Here is a 22,500-nt window from a genome sequence, read left to right on the forward strand (position 1 = left end):
GAATATCGCCTTTGTAAATGTATACCCGCAACGGATCGATCGAGGTAATGACCGTGTACACGCCGATATCGAACTTATACCCGTCCACCAGCAGCGGGTCGTCTATGAACTCCTGGATGAATGTATCGTTATCGCTGAACACGATTTCCTCCAGCGAACGGATCTGAATGTGCCGATGTTGGTTATGTTTTTGGACAAATTTCTTCCCCGGATTAGCCGCGGCATACTCCCGGAACCGGTCTGCTTCGGCGGGAAGCTTAAACGCGGGCGCAATGTACGGTAACGTGGTGGTCGATAGATCCACTTTGTTGGTGATGTATCCGGAACCGGGAAAATGGTTCACCAGTTGGTGTGGTCTCATCCGTTGCAGGTTTACCTTCCGAAACGGATAATCGTGAGCCCACAGCAGATCCCAATCGCTCGTGTCGTTCGACGTTTGTTCGATACCAAGTCGCTGCAATACGTTGTGCACGTGAAGTAGATGGCCTCCGGTCGGATTACGGCCGTAGATCCAGTACTTTGGGTGCGGCTCAACGGTTTGCACAAGTTTTTCGACAATTTGCACTTCCGGTTTGCATGGCTGGGTGGGTAGCTGTAGTCGCAGCAACGATTTGAGCGAATCATTAGGCAAACACTGGACCAGCATCACGGCGGCGAGCGTAACGCTGATGAACAGGATTTGGCCGGATTTGGTGCGCAAATCGAAAAAGCTTCCATTGGTGCCGTCGATAGAGTCGATGCCGCTTGCTGACGATTGCTTCCCCGGCGTGCTACGTGACTTTTCCACCAATTTGGCACCCGCACTGGGAGACTGGAAGACACATGATGGGCGGGAGAGGTGATTTATATTCATGCAATTCCACTTTCTGTGACCTACCTTTTTGGTGTCCTCTTTTCGTTTTTCGGTCATGATTTAAAGTAAGTGAGCTGCGCGCACATTAGAAACCAATACCGATACGCTTGACAATGGCACATTTGCTTCTTCTGGTGCACTGGTAGAAGATGTTATCAGATAGATTGGTGATTTCCGAACGAAACTAGAATTTCGGGTTCATCGCTTGCGGCCCAGCGCAGCAAATCTTTCGATTCCTCCGCGGGACCATTTCGTATAAGCCGCGCCACACGGAGCATAAACTTCGTGTAACCTCACCGCGTCAGCTGGGCTACAACACTGGAAATTATTTAAAAAAATAAATTTAAGATGCTTTAAAAAGTTTGATAAAATTTCCGGGCAAACCGTATTGCAACTTCCAACGCGACCACGGGAAGCGTGAATAATTTCTAATTACATTTTATGTTCACATTTTATGTTGCCCGTGTAGTCGGTTTTTGTGTGCTTTGTTTTCGTTACGGAACTGTCATAACACACGTGCTCTCAAAAAAAAAAAAAAGAACGGAACTGAATTCACCGACAAAAAGTGCGGGACTCTGTGAAGCAAAGTTCTCATAACTCGGGTTTCGCACAATGTTTTACATCATTGGTCTCGGTTTGGGGGATCCCGAAGATATTACGGTAAAGGGACTGAACATAATCAAACAGTGTGAGCGCGTTTACCTAGAATCGTACACCTCAATTCTATGCTGTGCCCAGGAGAAGTTGGTAGGAAAGATTGTGCTCGAGGGTTATTGTACGATCTTAATCGACTCCCATCGATTTCAGGAAGAGTTCTATGGCCGTAAGCTGATACTAGCTGACCGGGAAATGGTCGAGCAACGGGCGGACGAGATCCTGGAAGGTGCCGACACCCGATCAATCGCCTTCCTTGTGGTCGGTGATCCGTTCGGAGCCACCACGCACACCGATCTGCTGTTAAGGGCGAAGGAAAAAGGGATCGAAACGTCCGTCGTCCACAATGCGTCCATAATGAACGCGGTTGGTTGCTGTGGCCTACAGCTGTACCATTTCGGTGAGACGGTATCCATTCCTTACTGGGACGATAGCTGGAAACCGGATAGCTTCTACGAGAAAATTGCCGCCAACCTCAGACAGGGACTACACACCCTTTGCCTGTTGGATATTAAGGTAAAGGAACCGACGCTCGAGTCCCTGACGAAGAAAAAGCGCGAGTACATGCCACCGAGGTTCATGTCGGTAAGTGAAGCGGCCGGCCAGCTGTTGGAAATTGTACAAAACAAAGCATCTGAGGCCGCGGAAGAGCCGGCATCAGCGCTAACGGATCAGTCCCTCGTGGTCGGGCTCGCACGGGTGGGTCATGAGACGCAGAAAATTGTGGCCTGTACGTTACGCGAAATGAAAGACGTGGATCTGGGTGGACCTTTGCACTCGCTAATCATAGCCAATGGACGGTTACATCCGCTAGAGACTGAGTTTTTGCAGCAGTTTGGTGAACTTGGGAGTAGGATATCTTAATTCATGTGCTGTGAAAGGCAGAAATCCGTGGGTATGCGATAAGAAAATGGCTTTAAGCTACGGGATCGTAAGAGCTAATAAAGATATATTTGATTTTAATATTTGTTCTACAAATCGAAGCTAGAAAACGATCATAGTGTATAGTATTTAATTATTCCCTTTTTACTGCAACTTAATCTATTCATGTTATTTACTTTTGCTTTTTGAGCATTCAAAAAGATTCAAATTTTCACGATATTTATAAAATTTCTTATCCACTTTAATTGAATGTGATTTTCGCTAATCACTTTGTTTCGCAGATGTTTCACTAATTGCTTTACAGATTAATGACATTCTCTGATAGACAAAGGCATTAAAAACGATAATTTTCGCTCAATATATCACGGAGTCGACAGTACTCCTGAAGAATTTCGCTTTCTCGTTATGACTCAGCAGGTGATTTTTCATTCCAGCAACTGGATCGGCTCCGACGAGACGCTGGATGACTGTTGGTTTGGGCCCGCATTTCACACCTAAAAAGAACAAACGAGCATCGCGACTCAATCGAGATTTTATCATTCAAATAGTGCCAAACACGCAGCCCAAAACCACCGCGTGTTCCAGGTGCTCAACAGTTCAAGGGCGAAATGCTGTAAGTTCACCAAGGCTATAGGCGAGACTCTCAGGAACGTGCGCTGACTCATGTAATGCGCTGTAACTGGAAGCCCGAATTTAATGAGTTCATCGACTTTTGATTGGCGTTTGGCAGTGCCCCGAGTGTCCTTGAATTTCAACGCGTGATCGTCCTGCAGCACCGTGCTGGCATGAGAAGAGAAAGAAAAATCATCTCTCACCGCCGTGGTCCCTTTTGGTGCTTTTGCTGTACCGTTGGACGGTTCTTATGATGAAGTGGACTGAGAAAACGTTGAAATTGTGACTGGATTTGTCGCCGACTAGGCAGCTAACCGTTATCACGCATCATTCACGTGCTCTCGGTACCCCAAACTGTCTGCAACATCATCCTCAGCCGCGGTTTGGCAGTGTGCCAGGCTGCACATTTTTTGGCAAGAGCTTGCGGCCAAATTGGCATGGAACACATTCCATCCAACTGGTCCGCTTTGCAGGAAGGCCAATTCATTTTTAATCGGACTGTTACTGGTGGTTTACTAAAAAAAAATCCTGTCACTCAAAGAGCACATGGCAGGGATTAGTTTTTTTTTCAAAATTGTTGACGAAACTATTTGGCAAAAGGAACATTCTTTTTGCTACACCATTTCCTGTCCATCACACGGATATCTACTGGAGGGTGTGTATCCATTTCTTTTTAATAGTAATAACCAATAGGAAAGACATTGAATCCACGCGTTAGGGGGTTAAACTTGAATTTAAATCCGGCGGATGTTGCGTTAGTTGGGGCGTTTCACTTTGACCGTTGACCTCATATAATCGCTTTCGTCTAATTGTGTTAGTCTTTTCCTCCAAAAGAGCCTCCCGCACCAGGCGGTGTCTTGTAGCGGAGTGACAACGCCGATTGTACCCGATTTGTTGTCCTACCAGCGTTGCTAGGACGACGGTGACGACGACGACGACCCCAACCTGCTCCTCGCACAGGGCGCACCACAGGGTCTCCGCCGATTGGTGCGTAGTACGGTGTTCAGGTCGATTCGCATGCAGACCCCGTGGCTGCCGTAGCCCGTAACCTTGCGAACGAGTAGAGGCATTGAAGCTGAAGCTGTTAGCAGCACTCAAACAGTATCGATTGGTTTGGGTGTTTTTCTGTTGGGGGTCTCAGCCCTACCTGCTGGCTGAAGGACAGTGAAATAGGCTACGAGGTGCCTGGAATACGACCGGGGTCCGTATTCGTTTAGCTACTCGCTTACCTAGCAGTCGTTACATCGGTCGTCGAAGGCCCACTGGCCTTTCAACATCCGTTTACCGTGTATACTGTGTAGTGACCGTCAACTAATTCCTCTACTAACACTCGACCGCAACAGGAGTGAGAATGCCGATTTCTGCTCCCAAAATTCCGGACGGTTTACCCGAGTTGATGCGCGGGTTGGCCAAGAGTGTGATCAAGGAAAACCCGGAAAATCTTTATCTACACGCGGCGGAATACTTTGAGAATTTGATTCGGGAACGTGATGGCACGCTGGAGCGGGGCTACCAGAGTTTCAACGCGTACCAGGTGTATGCGGACTATAAGGAAAAAACGCGCGAGAAGTTGGGTCTAGCACCCGGGAAGCAGTCGTCGGTTAGTGATGAAGGTGATGGTGATGCGGACGATACGGGCAGTGGTGAGAGTGCTTCGAAGACACGTGGCCGTACGAGGCGTCGCCGAACGCGTAAGCCATCGTCGGCGGAGAAGGAAAATCCCGTGACCGAGGTACAAAGTGGCGCGGTGCATCGCGATGGGGTTGAGGTTGAGCGGATGTCACGAAGGAAAAGCTCAGAGCTTTCCGAAGAGGCGGCTCCCGTGTCGGTTGTGGAAGAGGAGGTGGTCCGAGTGCATTACAATCCGCCAGAGGCGCAACCCGCGGCCAGAGTCGTTAGTGCACAGTCCGTCGAGGCCGAACAGGCCGTTCTGACCGTGCTGGATGATGAGCAGATGCTGGATTCCGACGGTGTTAGTAAGGAAACGGAGGAGGACGACGAACCGATGGAGAGTGTGGATGACGTTGGTACGGCCCCCAGCACTGCCGACGTTACCGAAACGGAAGCATCCGTCGTAGTTGATAGCGTGCCATTGCAGGATTTGGAAACGTGCTTCATGCATGCGAATGTTGATCATTTATTGGAAAAGCATTCCGACGAACCAGCAGAAGGAGCGGCCGAGGATTTGAAGCTAGACGATTCAGATGCAAAGAATGCATCAAAGCAAGGTGGGCAAGATGTTACGGAAAGCGCAATACCAACTGACCTTGACGTGATGTCAACCATTAAGCAGGAGGACGGTGAGTCTAAAGATGGTGCTACCGAAGAGGCAGAGAAGGAGGGATCGGACGAAGTCGGTATGGTGCAGATGGACGGCGCTGCGGCTGAGAAAATCGTTATTTCGAACGATGGTGTCATCGATGAGCCATCAGTTGACGATCAGCAAACTACCGATCACCCCCTCAACACAGAAGCACCGGAAAAACGTCCGCAATCTGCCGGAAAAGCGGAGGAAAGTGTTCCTCCTAGTAGCGATGAGATCGTCGCAAATGTAGCTGTTGGCAATTTACTACAAGACGAACAGGTTGCGTCAGTTGAAGTTGAACAGAAGGATCAACATGTTGAAAGCAAAAAAACAGACGCAGATGAAGCTAAAGATGATGCGGTTAGTGATGTAATGGTTGAGTTGCAAACACAGCCAACGCCGGTGGCTGATGAAACTAATAAAATAGCATCCAGATTCGGTGATGATGATGAAAATGAGCATGGTTCTGGTGATCAAGCGCTTGATGAGGCTTCAATTGATGAGGTAGACGAGTCTAAGGGAAAACTTGCTGAAGAAATTGCTCCAGAGATGGCTTCTAAACCGGACAGTCAGGCAGACACGTTACCAGATAATGATTTGAATGATAAGAAATCGGATCCGAAGGTCGAGACTCCTCCATCGTCTGTTTCGCAACCAGTGGAAGAAGCATTATCACGTACCAATAGTAAAGAAGAGAAGAACGAATTGGAAATAGAGTCTGTAGAGTCGGATGATAAGCTACCAGAAGAATCGCCGATAGCAGCTGATGAAATTCCTGCGGCTAGTACTGCTAAATCGTCAGATAATTTGGAAATTTCTAAGGATGAGAAAGAAATATTATCGCCTGATGACGCAGAAGCTGATGCTGTGGTTCCCTCGACAGAATCGTTGGAAGCGTCCGGAGAGCAGAGTGATGCAAAAGAAGATATTGAGAATGTTCCTCAAGAAAACGTTGGTGATTTGACTGAGAATGATGGCGAAAAGAAAGATGATGCGAAAGGCAAAGTTGCTTTGGAAGAATCCAATTCGTCAATCGATGCTGTAACGGATGCACAAGCTGTAACGACAGATAATGCTGCGGCGCAATTTTCTGAACCATCGTCAACGAATAATGAAACGCGGGTCCCTTATTCAAATATTGAACCAATCGGTGAAGATACTAACAAGAAACTTGCTAGTGGAGATTCTAATGTAGAACTAGCTAACAAAGAATCACTTAATCCTGAACCAGCTAATGAAGAATCAGTTAACGATCAAACCATTTCACCGCAGCCAACGGCTCAAGATTCCAATGAGTCAAAAGAAAGTGAACCCAATCCAATAGGAAGTGCAGAAAAAGAATGTGTCACATTATCTAGTGAAGACGAGAAACAGTTAAAGAGTGAGGCAAAGGCCTCAACCGAAGAACCAATAGAAAATCCTTTGCTACAAGATGTGGCATCCGCGGATGAGCCTAAGGTTGAGCAACTCACGTCCGATAAACTAGCAAATGATGAATCTACTGTTGACTCTGCTCATGCCGAGATTGTTGCAACAACAGAAGAAGAGAAACCAGCACCAGAATCACCACAAGAAGAGGTAAACATTAACGAAGCACAGAAGGAACAGATGCCGGAGAGTGACGGTGCAGCTGCGGCGAATGTCGTAAATGAATCAAGTGAAATTGAAATACCCTCACAACCCACACCTCCAGATCAATCGGTAAACGAAGGATCTGGCGCAAATGGTGAAGAGGAATTGAAGGAGCAACCGCCGGTGATCACCGCTGTAGCTGATGTAGAACAGCAGGATAGCATTGCAGATGTTAAAGATGAGCCTGAACTACCTGTCGTTCTTAATTCAGCCAGTTCAGATGAACAAAAGCCTGCCGAACTGCTGGATCAAACAGGATCCGAAGACACTGCAAACACTGAGCAAACGAAAGAGATTGAAGCACCAACAGAAACCGCGACGGTCGATGTGAGTATGCCTGATAGTACCTCTAAAATAGAGGACACAAAAACAGATTCTACTAATGAAGACAATGCACAGCAACAGTCCGATGAAATCCCCAGCGTTGGTGAAAAAAATTCCTCACAGAAGGTAGTAGATGATCCTCCGGGGCCATCTCCTGAGGAAGTGAAGGAAGAGCCGTGCATTAAGCGTCAAGTTTCACCCACGAGCTCCGCTCTCCCAGAGCCCGTGGAAGAGATCGTTGAGAAGAAACAGGATCAGGAGCTCGAGGAGATAAAGAAGGTAGATCTCAGCCAGCTCAGTAAAGATTCGGCTGAAGCATTGTTTTACAGTCTCAAGAAAAGCGCTCTGGAGAATCAGGAAGAAAAGGACGGTCCTGTCGACATTGTTTCCAACAACGAAGACAATGCTGTTGCTGATGCTGCTGCTGCAAAAGACGAAAATGATGATGATAATGATGTGGTCGTGGCAGAGGAACCGCCCGTACAACCGACACCCGATGATGGTACCAAGCGTACATTTACCGATGATTTTTTAGACGAAGTCCCCATCACTGAAGCTGACCCAGGGCTTAAGGTGGCGTCCAGTGATGGGGAAGCAGGAGTGGAGGCTGATCCGGCAGCCGGACTCGAGCCTCAGACATCGCTGGAGGCAAGTGAGAAAGACGACGCCTTCAACCCGATGGTTATGGTATCGATGCGCTCGAAACAGTTCCAAGATCAGCTTCATGAGCGAGAAACGAGGCAGGCGGATGAGGGTGAAGGTGTTAGTCCGGAAAACCTTACCACCAAGCGTCCTCTCATGCGACGATGCATGACCGAGATGGCGGATTTGCAGCGGTTCGACGATACGGCGCAGGACGACGAAACGACGGACGGTACGAGTTACGTGGAGGAAGAGGATCAGTTCGATGGTTACTACATCGGTCACATCAAGAACAAAATTCTAGCCTCATCCGTATCGGTGGCCGATTCCGATTGTTTCGATCCGACCCGCTCACCACAGGAACCGGCCAACGACGAAACCGAGGTGCGAACGGCTCTGGAAACGATTGCCTCGACCGATACGGAATCAACGATCGCGTCGCAGGCCACGATACAGCAGGCCGGCAGCAAGCGGAGCTATCTGCGGAAACACTCCCAGAACACGTCCTCCAACATACCGTACGCGTCGTTCGGGAACGCCGCCATCGACCAGTCGCTCGACGAGTTCATCGAGCGGGAGGAACAGAATAAGCAGGACGAAGCGTTCGCCGAAGCGGCCACCAAGATCCAGCGGTCCTACCGGACGCACAAGAAGCGCCTGCTGCGGGATTATCACAGCACGATGCGCACCTTCACCGAGGATCAATCGGCAGAAAGTGGCGAAGAGTACAACAACAGTGCGGCCAACGTAATCCAGATCAAGCTAGACCAGAAGCGAGACCAGTCCGCGACGGGCAGTTCGGGTCTTGGTGCGCTGGCAGATGGAGGGGAGGAGAGTGATTCCAACAATGCCAGCCTGCACGTCCCGCTCGGGACCGGTGGTCGGCGTCCTATGTACAGCTTGAACATCGACGATTATGATACGGTGGCGCGACGCATGACACTGACCCGCGGTGTGGCCATGCAGCGAAACTCTACGCCCGATGATGATTCCGGCAAATCAACCAACGCATCCACGGATCGCAAATCATCGCTGGCCGGAGATGGGGATGGTAAGGTGCCGGTATCTCCGCAACCCGTGACCGGTGAAGTTCTGCAGGATCCGCCAGTAGTACCGGTTCCAGAAGCCGACCAGAGGGCCAAAAGTGATGAGCATGACAAAGAAAACGACAACGACGGTGGCAACAACTCCCAATCGCAACCAAGTTAGTAGGGAACGCTGGCCAACGTTTGGCTGATTGCTTATGGTGCCAGTCGCGATGGGCAGAATCTTAGTGTTTCTTGTTTTGCTTGTGCCTTGCCGGACCGTTTCTTGCAGCACCGGATGAACCAAGGCCACAGCACCGGGAACTCGGTACCGTAGCCGTACCGAAGCCGATCCGATCGCAAACGAAAGTGCTCAGCAGCCACCGGGTAGCACCGCTGGATGTACAGAATTTGTTGCTGATTGCCCGACAACGGACGATGCCGGTACAGATTGATTCGTCCGTCATCCGGGTGCTGCCGAAGCACATGCGCAAGCGAATCAGCAGTGCCGGGATGATGAGCGATGGTAAACGGAAGTAGGAAGCTTCGGTTTCCGCAGGTCCAGCTCCAGCTCCAGCTCCAGTCACCAGCGAGACAACCGTTGAGTGAATCCCCAGTATTTCAAGAGTGTTTTAGTGTTAGACGCGCGTGCATGCTCGCTGTTTCGCTTTTCTCGTTCTACCGAGTACTGTATTGTTTCAACACCGTTAGTACGGCTATTAAATATACCCTTATCGCTATCAGCTAATGACATGTTTAGCACTTTACCGAATGCCAACGCGTTTCTTTTTTGTTTTTCGTCATTCAACTGGTCCGGTTGTTCCCGTTGGTCGGTCCGGTCATCTGCTGCCTTCTACTGAATTGAACTCCCTATTTAGCACCACTGCACTGATTATACAATGTACATTACAATGACGCTAGTATACGCTTCCGCTTGGCAACATTCTGCCGCTACATCGCCGGTATGACATCCGTGGAAAACGGTGCCGGAGGTACTGTTTTAAGGGCTGCAATCTGCTACACGATCCGCTGTCGGTTGCTTCAATACGCTGCATGCATTGTTGTCGGCCGGTTGCTTATAAAAGACATTGTTTGGGCGCATATAGTGCCCCTTTAGTATATATTCGGCTACGACTGCACTGGATTGTCGAACTAGCCGTATTAGTAACTCGAAAGGTTTGAACCATCGTCGGTCGATTCACATAATTAAATCGAAATTAGGAATGAAATTTAAAATTTCTATATTATGCTGATTGCAATGATGTGGTTTCTAACTCATTTGTAGAATATTCATAGACTAACTACTAATACGTAAGTGCTATTTTAATCGATCAACGACAGTGTATTTCGGTAAATGTGTTATTTTTTATCGAAATTTCTCGGTATGCTACTGAAATGATTAAATTGTAACCGGCGTCAACATGGTACTTAATGAAAGGTCCTTAGGAAGGTTATAGGGGTCCTTTTGTAGATCCCAGAGAATAATAGTGCATGATTTAAGGCCTGGTCTTAGGCAAAATATTTAATAAAATATCGGAATGATTGTAAATATTTTCTATTATATTTTAAACTAAACGAAACCCATTGCATACTCGTACACTCGGCTCTTCTGGTTTCTTGTGCTGCTACGCAATTCACCTTGGCCGCGATGCTGTTTAATGCAGGCCAATGACCAATGGCCGGCAGTAATCTTTTATTCGTTAGCACTAGCTGGGCCGCACCGATGATGGGGTTGTCATTATGGTTTTATCATCAACCTAGATTTGTAGCGACTGCTTATCATTTTTTTAGGTCGAAAATATGTTTGCTTAAGCTCTTACAGCTCTATACATACACACATCTCACTGATAACGGAAGCTACAGGTACAACAAGCACGGTAATGATGTTTTAAGACCTTAGATAATACCGTTGCATAAGGGCAGGTAAATTCTTAGCCATTCCCCCTTTTGTTGACCTTGGCAGCCAGTAAACACTTTTTTCTGTTTCAAAAAAGTAGTACAAACGGCATTTTAACAAAGACGAATTAAACATACGACCAGTCCATAAGCCGATAATAATTGATCGCAATTCGAATCTTATCAGGTATATGACAGTGGTGAGCAATTAAGGTTGGAGTGCATCCCGGCACAGAGCGAAGAAAGTGTTGCTTCACGGTCGGAAATCTACCTCACAATGAATGGTGGTACTCCTTTCTTCTGAGTACGTGACAAATATGTGGGCCACTATTTGAGAAACAAAGAAAGACGCCGAGAAAACACCTGGTGTACGAGTTGAAGGATACGTTTCCCATTACTGTTTTGGCCCTTTGCTAAATCGTAAATGGTTAGACTAAATGGTTTCATGTTGCATTCAGTAAAAGCATAAATGAGTTACGCCGCCGACAGGGTCTCATAACTAGGATCTTACTCAACTGGATTCCATGCCATGCCGATAGCGAGGAAGGTATTTCGGGACCATACGCGCGTAGACTGCCGCAAGGTTGGCGAAAGGTTAATTGAGTCCAAGTGGCACTGATGGAGGTGGGCACCGCATGCACGCGGTCGCCAGACCTTCTGCGGTCGATACGGATCTGAATTACGCACGTAAAAGCCGCTGTCCCCGCGGGTGTGGTCAGCGTGGACTCGTCATAGTCCGACCAAAAGACCTAAAGCAGATGGTGGAGACGCGTGGTGAGGAGCCTCGAAACGGTTTAAATTCCTCACTTCAACATGGGACCAATCGGGACACGACGCCCATACGGAGGTCCACATACGGAGACACCGGCACACATACACACCCCTCTAGCAGTGATCGTTGTTCATCTGCATTGCTACCGCTACTGACGTCAATCGACAATTGGACGCGAATTCGTTGCTTCGTTCGTGTGGGCCGGCTTTCTGAACAACTCCAACCATTATGACCTAAAGTGTCGCGAGCAAGGTGGACGATGGCGATGTTTTCACAACCGGGAGGAACCGGGTCACGGGACGCGGCACTAAGGATGTGTCACGTAAGTTCCGAATGCGAAGACTTCCATCTGCTGCCATCCCATGGAACGATGATGGGATCGCTCTATACCTGTGGGGGAGGGCAAAATAAATAAAGCGCACGATGCGACGCATCTTCGGCTTGGGATGGGATTAAGTGCGCTGGAGGACTGCGGTGCGGGCGCGTTTGGCCCATGCCCGGTTTCCGGCCAATCTACACGAGCGCATCGTTTGCATCGCACAGAACCACTGCCAGTGCCAGTGGCGTTGGTAACCTTGGCATCTATCGAAAAATGTCGCTAATGTGTTTTTGGTTTTTGGTTGCTCACCGATGATGACCGGCCGGTCTAGCTCGCGGTGCTACCTCTGACACCGGCGTTGGTGTGAAGGATCCGCCAGCCCCCGGGACGTATGTGGTGTGACGGTAAGCTATCCGGGGTTTGGCAAATGGCGTAGCAGTTACGTGTGGTGTCAATCGACTGAGGAAAAAACAACTTCATTTCCTGTGTGTGTTTGGTCCCATCCCACGATGCGCGATCGTTTGCTCGCTCTCGCGCGCTTGCATGATCGGTTCTGGCAGATCACCTAAATCTTCCGTTGGGTCCGAAGATCATATTCGAAGCACAGAGAGAGAAAGAGAGAGAGAAGCAGAGGAGTAAAATGGAGAGGGTGAGATGGAATGGTGTCTCACTCACTGTTGACCAGCTAGCCAAAAAGGGGACAGAGAGTTACAGCCGTCGAACCAATTGGAGTGCGTTGGTCTGTCATCGTTCAGTAGCAGTATAGCAGCACCCGTAGCGAAGGATGGACTTGTTGGGCTATTAATAGGTATCATACACCCAAAACCCACATACAAACGCACACACAAACACGCACATGGTCAGCAAAAATTCCGCTTTCGCCACTGCCCTTGCCCTTACCATACGGCTGGTGTGCTACATCCTCCCGGTTGGTCTCCTCTCCCGATGGCCACTGTCAATGATTTGTTGAACATTCTTTCATCAACAGTATGAGCATTCTGTTACGCCCTGGTTCAGGGCGTACAGTTCCTGTCCCAATTTTGCCGGCACCTCGAAGGAATGGATCCGTTTGGTGGATGATTTTTCTATAACTAACCGGTTATGCTGCACTTATGTTTAGCATAAGCTGCAGATATGGCCTAATGTGGCTATTTGGACTGAAAATTGATTCTAATGGATTACTAATTGTACTTGATTGGTCCTGGAATCTTTCAGCGATCGAAAGTTCCAGTGATCTGCAACACCAAACCTAAGATTAGTTGTCTAAAAAAATATTTTAAAAAACGTATGTTTTCTTCCTAATTCTACCGAAGATAACCTAACCATGATACGGCTATTGAGAGTTGGCTAATGATTTAAAAAAAAGTTTAATTTAATTTCAATATTCATCTGAAATGTGTTTATCTCCTGTTGCTGCTTGGAAGCTGCTAGCCACTGTTATTGGAAGGGTTATTGGCTGTTTTGCACCGGCCACGGCTTATAAAGAAAACATCCTGCCATGATCGCCTAACCTCGAAGGCGATCATCGCACTAGGGAGGTGGGCCCACCCGAATGTTCCCTTCGGCCAGAGCGGCCGCAGATGCTTCACCATCATCGCCGGCTTAGAATGCAGCGCAGCGCCGCGGGCGCACGTGCTGCGCTCCCTTGGTTTGGTTCGGGGGGGCCCTTCGTTCGCTATTTGGCAAGTGCACCCTAAGTGGTGCACACCACCAACACTTCCGGTGGCTGTTTGGCGAGATCCCGCGGGGAAGAACCCCGGGGTACGTCAAACACGAGTCGGATTTTAACCCCGGTCGCCGGTCAGTCATATTTTAACGAAAGTTCAAGTATGACCGTTGGCGGTTACAGGGCCTTACATCGACGATCAGAAACCGGGGACGGGATGCTCCTCAGCCGTTTGGCAGCTACAAACTATGGTGAAAATAAACTATCACCCATACCCCACCCGATTGGCCGTGTGTTCGCTGCCATAACGCGGTGCTGCACATATCCTCCAACGCGATCTGCAGGTATCGTGCGGTCCGAATAGTAAGACATCTCGACAGAAATGTTCACGATGAGAATTATGACGGTGTGAAATGCTGCGAAGTGCAATTTACGATTCCCGGATTCAACCGTAGATGGTAGAGGGAACGGCAAACTATATGGTTTGTGGTGGCGCGATGCATTATAGTGGCCCCACTCAAGTGGATATGACCTTGCACGAGATCTTAGCTTACTTCAGCGAGAGGATGCGCCGACGGGGTTCGTACGGTTCGTTTAGAAGAGTGCCAATTGGTGCGAGCATTTTCGAAGTTCTATAAATGGCCGTTACTTTATCTGTTAGGTTGTTTGGGGAATCGTCCTTTGTAGAATCTTTAAATTGAGCTAACTGTAGGCTACATTGCGTACGCTACCACTAACGTTCTGCTGTGTTTATACACGATTAATGGCGGAGGGGAAGGCTTGCGGTCTGTGGGTTTGTCCATTACGCGCGACATGCTACTCGTGTCACGTTCACCGGAATGTCCACCGGAATTTTGTTATGCATTTCTGGTGTCGTGACTACATTTTAATGACGGCAACGACATGGATGGATGGTTGGTTGTTAGAGTTTTATTTTCGTACCATGATAGAACAGGGATGGGAAGCAAACGTCGAACCATTTCTTTTATGTAAGGTGGAGCGAATGTAAATATGATGAAATAGCGAGAGAAATTAGATCTGCCCGGTCTGAATGTTGATGTTGAGGATGGTTTATAGTCCTGCCAGCCACAAGCCAAAAGTAATTACACCGCGATTGGCACAGGAACGAAATGGCGGTTAGTTCCGTGAGATAAGTGAAAAAGGGGTGGTTCCGTCGGTCATCTGTAGCTTTCATTTGATTTTTAGTGTGTGACATATCTTGCAGCTTCCGGTTCTAGGATGTTAGATTTTCGGCCCGTCCTCTCAGTAAGATATTTCAAACCAAACATACAAATTTCATAACATAAGGGCCATGCTCAACACTACGTAATGTTTTCGTAGCTAATAATGTAATATTAAATACATATTACTTAACCCAATGACGAATTGTGCAAATGATTTCAAATATTTAACACATTCATTTAAATGGTGTCGTCATGATCTCGAACTGTTTAGCGAACGTGAGGGTGGCTCGTGATCTCGAATGCAATTCAATTCATCCAAGGAAACCATTGTCCGTGATTCTAGCTTAGCAACCCAAGCACCAATCTGGCATGATCGTTAAATGCATTACCAGGCGACCAACTAGGAATTCAAAGGAATATTGGCTGGATTGAAAAACAAATCTGTGGCGTCATAACAGACCAGTGTGCCGAGCGGGTCATCGCTGAGCTATTAACTTTGTTTGGACTATTTAATTGCTTCCAATTGGCCCTCGGCACTCCACTTCCAGCTCCGTAAGAGTAAATAGTGTCCCCAGCGCGTCACGTGAACCCAAAGACAGAGCAGCTCAATTATGCAACCGTTCGATGTGCGTCTGTGTGGGTTGTTTAGAAAAGGTTCTACAGTGGGATTGCATATTGGTTTAGACGAGCAAAAGACGAACAACAAACCACCCAAAGATGTAGCGAAAATTCCCGATCAATTCAATCGTTTCTTTTCAGTTCAATTACCACTTCATCGTTTTATCGCCGCGACGGCGATGACGTGCGGCGGTTTGGCGGACTCATTTCTAGAGCCTCCAGTTGCCAGCCACTGTCACCGCTTTCCCGCTTATAGGACACACATTCATCGCCGTTTGAGTTGCTTTATTTATGCAACAGAATCCACCCCACCTCCCTCGCTTTATTCTCCTTCGCTTTATTAAGTGCCTGCCGCTTTGTGCTATCCGCGCCTCCATTGCACTGCATTCCAATTTTACATTAGATTAGAACGCGGAGAAGAAATTATGAGCCACATGAAAGAATACTAGACAATCCTGGCCTACAGGTGAGGGGCCTAGGTGTGTAGGAGTTGAATGCCGGTATCATCATTAAAACCCCATTGAAGCAGCTCTGGACTAGGGCGACATCGGTGGCAATGCAATTTGAATTTTCTCCCATTTTCAGCGTTCGGTCGTCGGAGAACGGTGCACGAGGCCTGGTGCAAGTGACTAAACTTGATTCAGTTTCAGGCAGACAAAAGAGCCGGTAGAGAATTGGTTTTTTTTGTGTCGCTGGAATGCATGCGGCGACCAATGCAAGGGAGAGATTTGCAATTGCTGGTCACATCAAGAATAGGCGAATGAAAAATGCCATTTTCCGTTACTTGTGTGGCAGTGCAGTGGCCAGGCAGTGTGGATGAATGGTAGAAAAAATATCAATCAGCTGTGGAAGTTGCCCACGTTGCAGTGCAGTGTCTGCGATGGTGAAACTGGGGCAGCGCGATGCTGGTCAGAATTGAGACCCAGTTATGATTCAAGAACATTAGTATTGATGCTATGTATAAAGGTTCGAAAAGGGCCTTAAGGTGTTTTAAAATAGCTGTAAATACACGAATAATATGCAGTTAAATCAAATTTTAGAAACAGAAAACTAGTTTTTTACAATCCGCAACTACTAGCATTTACTAATGGAATTTAAAATTTCTTGGAATTTGTGTGTTGAACAATGTTTTCAAAAACACCACATTTGATCTATCCAGCAAGGGATGAAATACTTTGGACTTTCAACGTTGTATTTGGTAGGAAGAAATGTAAAAACAAACGTTGTTATTGAAATAAACTTTTCACAAAACTATCTAAAAAATGCGTTATTTTGTAAAATCGATCATACTGTTTCGATTGCCACACACAATACATTCAATGGTTAGTTCAAGCAATGCTACGTCGCAAAATCATTTGGTCACACAATCATACCTATTGTTAGGCACAACCATACCCCCTTCTCCCTATCATAGGAAGTTGTTTACTCTAAATCAATCAATGAACTGTGCAGCAAAAGACCACCAAAAACCTGTAACGCGTGTTGGGGACAACGCCAGCCCATAGAGTGGTAACCACGCATCATCATTTCGTAGCACCACGAACAATTCTCTACGAGTATTGCGTCGCGCGTGTATCTTTTTTTGAAACTCGTTCTTGGACACGAGTCAACGAGAATTTATTATAAAAAAACACTAAATCTATGTGGCAGCCCCAGTACTATATATGGAAAATGGACCCACGGCATGATCGTCACCAGCAGCAGCAGCAGCAGCAGTAGCAGTGGCCACATCGGTTACGCTTTGTCCGACAGTAACGATTGACGTAGGTTTGCACCGTAACGTTTCATCTGCGGGGGCCAGTGCGTTCGTTCTCTTTTGTATAGAATTTCCCCACCCCCCTTGGGTGACTGGGTTTTCCCACCAAATCCCCGCCCAGCGTCCCATTTCAGGTTGCCCAGTGGTGCGACGAGGTATAACAGGAAACGACAGACGTGAAGCGACCACCATATCGGTCCACTGTTGCTGACTGATAATGGTTTGATGGACGCAGCACGCTCCGGTTGAATTGAGAGGAAACAGACAATAATTCATTGCACCGTTTCCCAACGATGACCGATCAAAAGAAGCCACAATATACACTCGCAATCAGTGTAACATAATGCGCTGCTCCATGTGATCACAATAGGTAAACGTGCTTAGCCACCGGCATGGACGGATTGAACGGATGACCTGCTGCAGCTCAATGGCCGACCGGAGTTGTATTCCGCTACTTTTGGCATATTTTGCGTTGCGTATTACCATTTCAAATGAAGCACGTTTCGCCCTTCTTCTGCCTCCGAGGGCAAGATGGATAAGATCGGATCACACGCTCGCCATTCTTCTTCTCGGAGCGTCGCGAAGGGTCGGACCGGATTGCGTGTTGCGCCATTTGTTGTTTGTTGTTTTTTGGGCCGGCTGGCTCCAGGCATCGCGATCATCGTGACGGGTGTGATCGAGCAGAGGCTGAGCTCAATCAGCTCACTGGATGCTGCCTGAATGATGACGTCGATAGGTGCGTGATGCCTGCATTCTAGTGGGGTAAGGGTACGATCGACCGTACGATCGCCATGCATTATGGATGAATGATTGAAATGTTAACCATATACACAGACGCACTTACAGAACCGTTTATAGTGGCTGATAATTAGCAAACGGCTTTCCTAAACTGGCCAAAGCGTTCCCTATCGGTGCATGGTGATCTTTTCCAGTAGCAGCACCACCCTTTAGGGCGACTACGGGACGGGGGATTGTAGGTACAATCTTACGGAACATCGCTGTAAAGTGGGGGACGCGTACCAGCAGCAGCTGTAGCAGCATCTCCCACGAAAGAGCTCATTAATCTTTCAACAACGAGAGAAACAGCGCGCCATCGCATTGCGCGTCTGTTGTGCCGTCGGACGTTTGGTCCGCGCTCTCGCTCTCGCGAGTTGGCCGCTCTCCGGTCTCCGGGAGATGATGACGCACCACACAGCGCTTAACCCGTTAACCCAAAACAGTGGTGGCCACCCCACGCGGTTCGGCTCGGCTCTCGGCGACGAAGCCGAGATAAACCGTCAAGAACCGTCGACCAGTGAAGTCGTGTATCTCGCAAGCGCTCTTCTGTCTACTAGCGAGTCCATTCTTAGTGAAGTGAGGTGCCACTTGTGCCTCCATCGAATCCAATTTCGTTCCGATCTTACCGCACGCAGTGTCTGTTCAGTTTACGCTTGGTGATCATTTCCCAGTGGGGTTTGCCCGTGGAATCCGTTCGCATACTTGGTCCCAAGTGATCGTGGCCACTAGCGTACCGAAACCGTCTAGGCATAGGCCGCACATGCCACCCCCCATCGCGTGTGTTTGTTGAATTTTCAAACAACGAGAACGAGAGTGAAAATTGTTTGTCGGTCGCAGAACACGGGTGAAAGTTCAGCGGATTCGATCGAACCACACCCCGTGTGTGCATCTGTTTAGTGTTGCTCGAGCTAAAGGTGCGGCGCTTCAGCAAAACAGTGATCACCCGCCCAAAACAGCCGAACAGCCCTGGTCCCTGCTGCCCTCAGGTCAAACGGAGAAAAATCGACGGAAAAAACCGGTTTCCGCAGAGTAAGGTGCTTGGTTGCTGCTGTTGCTCGTGTGTCTGCTGTGCGTATTGAGGAAAGGTTGAAAAAGAAGGCAGCCAGAGGGAAAACTCCTCTCCAGCCATCATTCGCACAAGATGCACATCCATCCGAGCTCACCGAACTCGTCGCAGTCGGAGGACGATGCGGCCACAAAAATTCAGGCCGGATTCCGTGGCTACCGGGTGCGCAAACAGATGCGCCAGGGTAGCAAGGGTGGGGCCGGAACAGCGAATGGCATCGCCAACGGCGGGGGCAGTGGCGTAGGAGGATCGTCCGCAGCAGCCGTGGTTGGAGTGGTTGGCCGCAACCAAGGAGTCGGTGTCGGAGTCGGGGCCGGAACCGGTCACGGATCGGTCACTGTCGAGGACAAATCCGCCACCAAGATCCAGGCCAACGTGCGCGGTTTTCTGGTGCGTAAAAAGCAGAAGGTAGCGTCGGATGCGGCGACCAAGATACAGGCCAGCTTCCGGGGCTTCCGGACGCGCAAGGAGCTGAAGTCGATCAAGAAGGACAAATAGAGAAGGTCACGGTGGTTCGGCTTCTGCGTCGCCACGGTGCGATCGTGGTGGACGACGACGGCGACGGCGACGAGAAGTGAACCATAGGTCCGCGCTGAGCAGCGAGTCTGCTTTGCTTTGTTACGAGCCGATGATGTTGGTGCTTCGGGATACCTGATGTAGAGACGATTGTGATAAGATAAAGGAAGGGTTTTTGGGTCGCGATGACCCAAGCCGAAGACAGTGGAGAAAGGCGAAATGAAAGGAGGCATTTTATGGGGAATGGCTGTTGGAAGAATGGTCTTCGGCTCGGCACGGGGTCAGAGCGATCGTACCGTGAGTCTACTGTTGTGCTGCCGACGGCTTACGGGCAAGATGTGAAGCTGGTGTAGGATAAGAAATGAAAAACAAACGTTTGGCTGTAGATCTTCTTCAACTGTACAACCCATGAAATTAGACAGTCATCTCGGAAGATGTGGAAAAGGAGGGAGCCTTAGGTGATCGTATACCTTAGTTACCATGATCGTCGTCGAGAGACGTAAAGAGAGGCGAGAGCCATAAAGAAGCAATGGTAGGGACGGTCCCGTCCGTGTTTGGTGAACTCACAATTTAACCGCGTTCCCCGTGGCTATTTAGTTCTTAGCTCCATTAGTTATGTGCGCCTCGCTCGCTTGCCTAACTCCAGCAACAGTCCAGCCATCATCTGCTACTCGGTGGCTTAAGCATATTCATGAGTCCACCACAATGCACAACAGAGCAGCGTGGCGGCAGCAGCAGAGGTTGTATAGTTGTTGATGTTGTTTAAGAACCAAATGGAATGTATGCGCATCTAGCGAGTGCCTTACTAACGCGTCTAACGAGTTTGGCCGCTGGACGGTGACGGAATGGATGCGTCATGCTCTCTGGCTGTCTGTTGCAATCGGTCCGCATCAATTGCTTCATCCTCGTTGGTGTGTTTCAAATTCATCCCCGATGCCTTGTATTCCTATTCTATGTGTACTGTTCCATGTTTCCGGATTATGATTCCCCGGATCCAGCCTAAAGAAATTGAGGATTCCATGGTTTCATCTCCAACGTGGGTACGTGCTTACCACACCAAAAAGGCAAATCCCTGACCATTCGGCATGTCGGTTCGCGAGTAGAATTTAAGGGATGATGGAAAGTGAAAGCAATTAGAAGGCCCCCGGGCAGACGCCGGCAGACACATAGCATTACTCCTCTCCTACTGCACGTAGCTCTTGACTTCTCCGCTGATGTAAACCAGAACACCGAAACCGGTGTCTGCCCCAAATGTATTACAGGAACTCGAAGCGTGAATGGGGACGGGGTAAAAGAGATGCTGATGCTACATGACTCCGACACAAATGTCTTGTCCGGCTTACAGGGCAACTTTTAGAGAATCTGGGCTCCAAACAGGTATTTTAGACGTGCATTATTCTCTTTTATTTTAGTGATATGTTTCAACTATGCTCTGTTAAAGTTAGCAGGATGTGCTCTGTACGTACATTGAACGTTATGTAACGTTATGTAATAAAAACGTTATGTAGAACAATAAAGCTGTAAATTGATAAAAAAAATAATGAAAAATGTAATTGCAATTCGTTCTTATTTCATTCTTTATGATTCGAACCACAGTGTGTTCTTTCACCATACAATCAAATTAAATGATTTTCTAGGCATAATTCATCGGATACCAATAGAATACGATCAACTTAGAATCATCCGACCAGAAACATCTATCTGTGAAGGTTTTGCGCATTTTAAACAGTAAAGTCAGCAAAACAGCAATCAAAATGTAACTTAATGTAAAGGGAAAAAAACAAAAATCATCCATCGAAAGACGTCTGGTTCCGGTTTCAGTTGCCTTTTGGGGGTGGTGAGTACTGAATCATGTTACACAAAAAAAGCGAACCAAGTCGTCCACCTCGCCCAGCTTCTCCTCTTTCTTCCTCCAAAACTGGATCCTTCGTTCAAGATCATTACCACAAGCCTGGTCGGCCCACCGAAGAAGACACCATCCAAGCGAAAGCGATACAAGCAGTACCTCGTCGTTTATTACATTCTAAAATAACTCTTTCGTCACATGCCGGAATTTCCCCCCTCAGCGCACAGCGGCATCAAATGGATGGTAAAAAATTGAATCGGACAAAAACCGTTTGCCAGCTTCTCCTCCCCCTCGACTCATGTAGCGCAACGTTCTGCAATCCATTTCATTCGCTTGACGATTGACGTGTTAATGTGTTTTTCGTCTTCCCATCGAATAATTTGTTTTTTTTTTGGGTTATTTTCTTTCCTTCTTTTGGGAAACATCAGGATTGTTGATTCTAGGTTGACGATCCTCTCTGTAATCTGTTGGGCAAAGTTATGTATCTTTCTCCTTGCCAATATAAATTTATGAGTATGACGTGCATGCGCAATCCGCGATGCTGTTTTTTCCCTTCAACAGTTTTATACGACGTACATATGGGCAGCAATGGGAAAGTCGTTCAAACCTAAATAACTTTGAACGGCAGATACTTTAACACTTTATATATACTTTATTATCATTGTTCATAACTTACTAGGTAATGTTAACACAACACAAAATGTGCAAAAATCAAATTTAAATCTAAAAAAAAACGCTTCGAGAACATCGCACATAACCATCCTCATTTAACCAGTTGGTGGTCCAGCAGATGGCTAACCACGTGTAGAGTACGCACGGACGCAGGAAAACTCGTTAATCAAATAATACCGACGAGACGCAACGGTGGATAGCTACAAATACACACGTGCATCCGGCCACACGAAACAGACTAGCGAACGAACAGAAACGGTTTGTATTGACCAGCATCGATTACGGAGTTATCAATATAATAAAGTGCGAGTGCAAGTAGCAGGCGTCATTGAACAAAAGTATAACACACTTTACTACTTGAAGATTACGACCGGATTGAAGAGCACGTTGAGCAGATACTTTAATCCCCGGAGCAGATCCCGCATGCGCCCATTAATCTTCATCCGCTCACCAGTATGGACGGCCGTCAGGGTAGGATTGCGA

The 22,500-nt window shown here is 47.9% G+C and overlaps 5 protein-coding genes across 5 annotated transcripts in view; 3 read left to right on the forward strand and 2 right to left on the reverse strand.

Moving 5' to 3' along the window:
- Positions 1 to 1,079, reverse strand: part of LOC126581770 (probable tubulin polyglutamylase ttll-15) — a 2,108-nt gene extending 1,029 nt beyond the window's left edge. Inside the window, exons 1-2 of the mRNA XM_050245649.1 lie at positions 878 to 1,079; positions 1 to 811 (exon numbers count right to left, since the gene is read on the reverse strand). The exon at positions 1 to 811 is cut by the window's left edge and continues 1,029 nt beyond it. Coding sequence (XP_050101606.1) covers positions 1 to 811; positions 878 to 910 — 844 coding nt within the window. The 5' untranslated portion in view covers positions 911 to 1,079. The remainder of the gene's footprint in view (positions 812 to 877) is intronic.
- A 311-nt stretch (positions 1,080 to 1,390) lies between these two features.
- On the forward strand, positions 1,391 to 2,470 carry LOC126581658 (diphthine methyl ester synthase). Its single transcript, XM_050245467.1, has 2 exons — positions 1,391 to 1,600; positions 1,661 to 2,470. Exons 1-2 carry the CDS (start codon positions 1,466 to 1,468, stop codon positions 2,369 to 2,371), a joined length of 846 nt encoding a protein of 281 aa, XP_050101424.1. The 5' UTR covers positions 1,391 to 1,465; the 3' UTR covers positions 2,372 to 2,470.
- Positions 2,471 to 4,352: 1,882 nt separating this feature from the next.
- Positions 4,353 to 9,469, forward strand: LOC126572801 (papilin). Its single transcript, XM_050232442.1, has 3 exons — positions 4,353 to 5,358; positions 7,312 to 9,108; positions 9,222 to 9,469. Exons 1-3 carry the CDS (start codon positions 4,353 to 4,355, stop codon positions 9,467 to 9,469), a joined length of 3,051 nt encoding a protein of 1,016 aa, XP_050088399.1.
- An 8,926-nt stretch (positions 9,470 to 18,395) lies between these two features.
- Positions 18,396 to 21,052, forward strand: LOC126569550 (uncharacterized). The gene has a single exon (XM_050226725.1). The coding sequence runs from the start codon at positions 19,059 to 19,061 to the stop codon at positions 19,479 to 19,481; it is 423 nt and encodes a 140-aa protein (XP_050082682.1). The 5' UTR covers positions 18,396 to 19,058; the 3' UTR covers positions 19,482 to 21,052.
- Positions 21,053 to 21,974: 922 nt separating this feature from the next.
- LOC126570879 (wolframin) overlaps positions 21,975 to 22,500 on the reverse strand; it is a 3,396-nt gene continuing 2,870 nt past the window's right edge. Inside the window, exon 3 of the mRNA XM_050228948.1 lies at positions 21,975 to 22,500. This exon is cut by the window's right edge and continues 312 nt beyond it. Coding sequence (XP_050084905.1) covers positions 22,371 to 22,500 — 130 coding nt within the window. The 3' untranslated portion in view covers positions 21,975 to 22,370.

Source organism: Anopheles aquasalis, chromosome 2 (assembly GCF_943734665.1).
Source record: "Anopheles aquasalis chromosome 2, idAnoAquaMG_Q_19, whole genome shotgun sequence".
Classification (NCBI taxonomy): domain Eukaryota; kingdom Metazoa; phylum Arthropoda; class Insecta; order Diptera; family Culicidae; genus Anopheles; species Anopheles aquasalis.